Source organism: Apaloderma vittatum, unplaced genomic scaffold (assembly GCF_000703405.1).
Source record: "Apaloderma vittatum isolate BGI_N311 unplaced genomic scaffold, ASM70340v1 scaffold7367, whole genome shotgun sequence".
Taxonomy (NCBI): Eukaryota; Metazoa; Chordata; class Aves; order Trogoniformes; family Trogonidae; genus Apaloderma; species Apaloderma vittatum.
Genome location: NW_009726603.1, coordinates 1731 through 4970, shown reverse-complemented (window position 1 = coordinate 4970; position 3240 = coordinate 1731). Strand labels below are relative to the sequence as shown.

Sequence of the window (3240 nt, the reverse complement as noted above, 5' to 3'; positions counted from 1 at the left end):
TTTAACGAGCAGGTTTTGCTCTTCCCCCCATTGAATCCGGGGTAGAATTTAGCGCCAAATTGTGTCATTTTCTGATTTGTTGACAACCAACCCCAAAACCCTCAACCCAGCCGCGACAATTGATGCTGATTATTTTCCGGCACGGTTTTCTCTCATTTCCTGACCCAGAAAAGTCTTAATCTTGACTTAAGCTCAGCTTAACCTCTGTTGCTCTGGCACCGGGTGAGGGTTCTGGGTTTGGGTTGGGTTGACGTTGGCCAAGACCGACACGAGCTTGGCAGAACTAACACTAACTCGGATAAAACCTGGTTTAACGAGCAGGTTTTGCTCTTCCCCCCATCGCACCCGGGGTGGAATTTTACGCCAAACCGTTTCATTTTCCGATTTGCCGAAAACCAGCCCCAAAACCCTCAACCCAGCTGCAACGCTCGACGCTGATTATCTTCCGGCGCGGTTTTCTCTCATATCGCGACGCAGAAAAGTCTTACTGTTGACTTAAGCTCGGCTTAACCTCCAAGCCGAGGAGCTAAAATCGGCTCGAAGCGACGGCGCAAATTTCAAACGGAGGCGGGGATGCGAGCGCGACAATTCAGAACGGGAGAAGAACCGAACCAAAAGCCGGAGCAGGAGCGGAGCGGGCGGCACTCGCGTCGTTTTGAGACGAATTTGGAAACGAAATTTTCGATTTTGTTCGAAGATTCGATCGAATCGTGTCGGGCTCGTGAGCCACAAACCTGTTGGGGTTTTTTTTTTTTGGCTATGAAGCTCACCCTCCCCTCCCCAAAATAATAATTAAAAGACCGAGGCAGGACTGAAAATGTATTTATTTGTACAGAAACCAGGTCTAGGAGCGAGGTGTTAAATAAGCCGGGTCTAACCTGTTTCGGACTCTTCGCTGTCGGAGGAGCTCGACTCGCTCGTGCTCTCGGACTCGGAGGAGGAGAAGCCCTTCATCTTGGAGGAACCGGCCAGGACGTCGACCTTCTCCGCTGCGGGAACACAATGGCGCCACCTCGTTAGTGGCTAATTAAGGAACCCCCGGCGTCCTTAACGAAGGACCCTGAGCCGGGCTCGAGCCAAGCTTGAACACCACTTGTTGTCAGCCCTGGTCTGCGGGGTGATGGGATTTCAGTGGGGTGGGGCGTCACCAGCCAAGATTTAAATTGGGATTTAAACCTGGATTTCAACTCAGATTTAAACTGAGACTTAAGCCTGGATTTCAATTCAGATTCAAACCTGGATTTCAACTGGGATTCAAACCTGGATTTCAACAACTCAGATTTAAACCTGGATTTCAGCTGAGATTTACACCCGGATTTCAACTCACATTTGAACCCAGATTTCAAGAACTCAGATTTAAACCTGGATTTCAACTGAGATTTAAATTCAGATTTCGATTGGGATCTAAACTAGGTTTTAAACTCAGATTTAAACCTGGATTTAAACCAGGATTTAAACCTGGATTTCAACTGGGATTTAAATTCAGATTTCGATTGGGATCTAAACTAGGTTTTAAACTCAGATTTAAACCTGGATTTAAACCAGGATTTAAACCTGGATTTCAACTGGGATTTAAATTCAGATTTCGATTGGGATCTAAACTAGGTTTTAAACTCAGATTTAAACCTGGATTTAAACCAGGATTTAAATCTGGATTTCAACTGGAATTTAAACCTGGACTTCAACTCGGATTTAAACTGGATTTCAACTCGGATTTAAACTGGATTTCAACTCCGATTTAAACTGGATTTCAACTCTGATTTAAACCTGGACTTCAACTTGAATTTAAATCTAGATTTCAACTCGGATTTAAACCTGGATTTCAACTCACATTTAAACCTGGATTTCAACTGGGATTTAAACTTAGATTTAAAGGAGGATTTAAACCTGGACTTAAAGGAGGATTTAAACAAGGATTTATGTGCAGCCACGCGACACGCGCCCTGGCGAGGTCGTTCTCCATCCTCCTAAACCGCCCCGAGGGCAAGGTCTGGCTCTACGCAGCCGCTTTAGGCCGGCCTAAGGGTTGGGAAACCTTTGGGTGTATTTAACTGGAATTTATGGATATAACAAGTGGACGCATAGATTTAAGATCCACTTAAAATCGGTTTAAAATCAATTTAAAATCAGTTGAAAACTCTTTTGCCCGCCCCAAAGCGAAGCTCGGCCTCTCGTTGGGCAGATCGTGGCTTTAAGAAAACGAAACAGCTCTTTGTGACGAAATTAATTCCAGTTCAAACATCGACATCAGGGCGAGAGGAATCAGCGGCCTCACCTCCAGGATTTGCCGCGTCGTTAGAGGAAGAATAAATCCAGTAAGATGAAAATAAAAACAGAATAAGTGAAATAAAATCCTTTTTCTGTGCCAGCCGAGGTGATCGAGCACCTAAAGACTCGCCCTCACCAAAATCCTGTCAGTTAATCTCAAGTTTAGGCTGGATCAAAGAGCAAAACGCCGTTTTTACGGCTCAAAACTCACCTTGAGGTTTCCTCTTCTTGCGCAGACACGACGTGACGTATCGCTCCAGCTCCCGCAGGGTCGAGGGCTTTAAGGTCTCGAAGTCGATCTCGATCTCGTCGGGGTTGGAGTTTTTGAGGGAGGGTTCTCGCGACTGGATGATGTGGACGACGCGGCCCAGCTTCTCGCCGGGGAGTTTGTTGATGTCCAAGCTGAGCTGCCGCTTCTCCTCGTAGGACATGGGTTTGCACTTCTCCTCCTCCTCCGACTCGTAGGCCGGAGGGGGTTTGTTGCTCTTCACCGTCATGGGCTCCTTCTTGCCACTAGGGAACAATTAAACACGTTGGCTACGAAGCGGGACGGTGAAAAGCCGGGTCTAACCTCGTCAACGGGAGCCCTAAATCACTCAGAGGAGTTTAATTTCCCAGCCCAGAGATCGGCGTCTTCCGCCTGGACGGCCCGAGCTTGAAGCTCAACAACGTGGCTGGGACGCAGAAGCTGAGCTCGAGCCACTGTGAGACACAAAAGCTGAGCTCAACCTGATGTTAGCTCAAGTCGCTCTTGGAAACCCAAAGCTGAGCTCAACTTGCTCTTAGACACCAAAATCTGAGCTTAACCTGCTCTTAGACACCAAAATCTGAGCTTAACCTGCTCTTAGACACCAAAATCTGAGCTTAACCTGCTCTTAGACACCAAAATCTGAGCTCAACTTGCTCTTGCACACCCAAAGCTGAGCTCAACCTTCTCTGAGATACCAAAATCTGAGCTCAGTCTGCTCTTAG

General features: G+C 47.0%; 1 protein-coding gene across 1 annotated transcript; it reads right to left on the bottom strand.

Moving 5' to 3' along the window:
• Nucleotides 1–878: 878 nt before the first annotated feature.
• On the bottom strand, nucleotides 879–2765 carry LOC104276885 (bromodomain-containing protein 4-like; the record flags this gene model as incomplete). The annotated part of the gene is made up of 2 exons (XM_009873343.1): nucleotides 2480–2765; nucleotides 879–989 (listed from the first exon to the last, which is right to left on the bottom strand). Coding segments are annotated over exons 1-2 (397 nt in total), but the record flags the coding sequence as incomplete, so codon positions are not given.
• Between the last annotated feature and the right edge of the window lie 475 nt (nucleotides 2766–3240).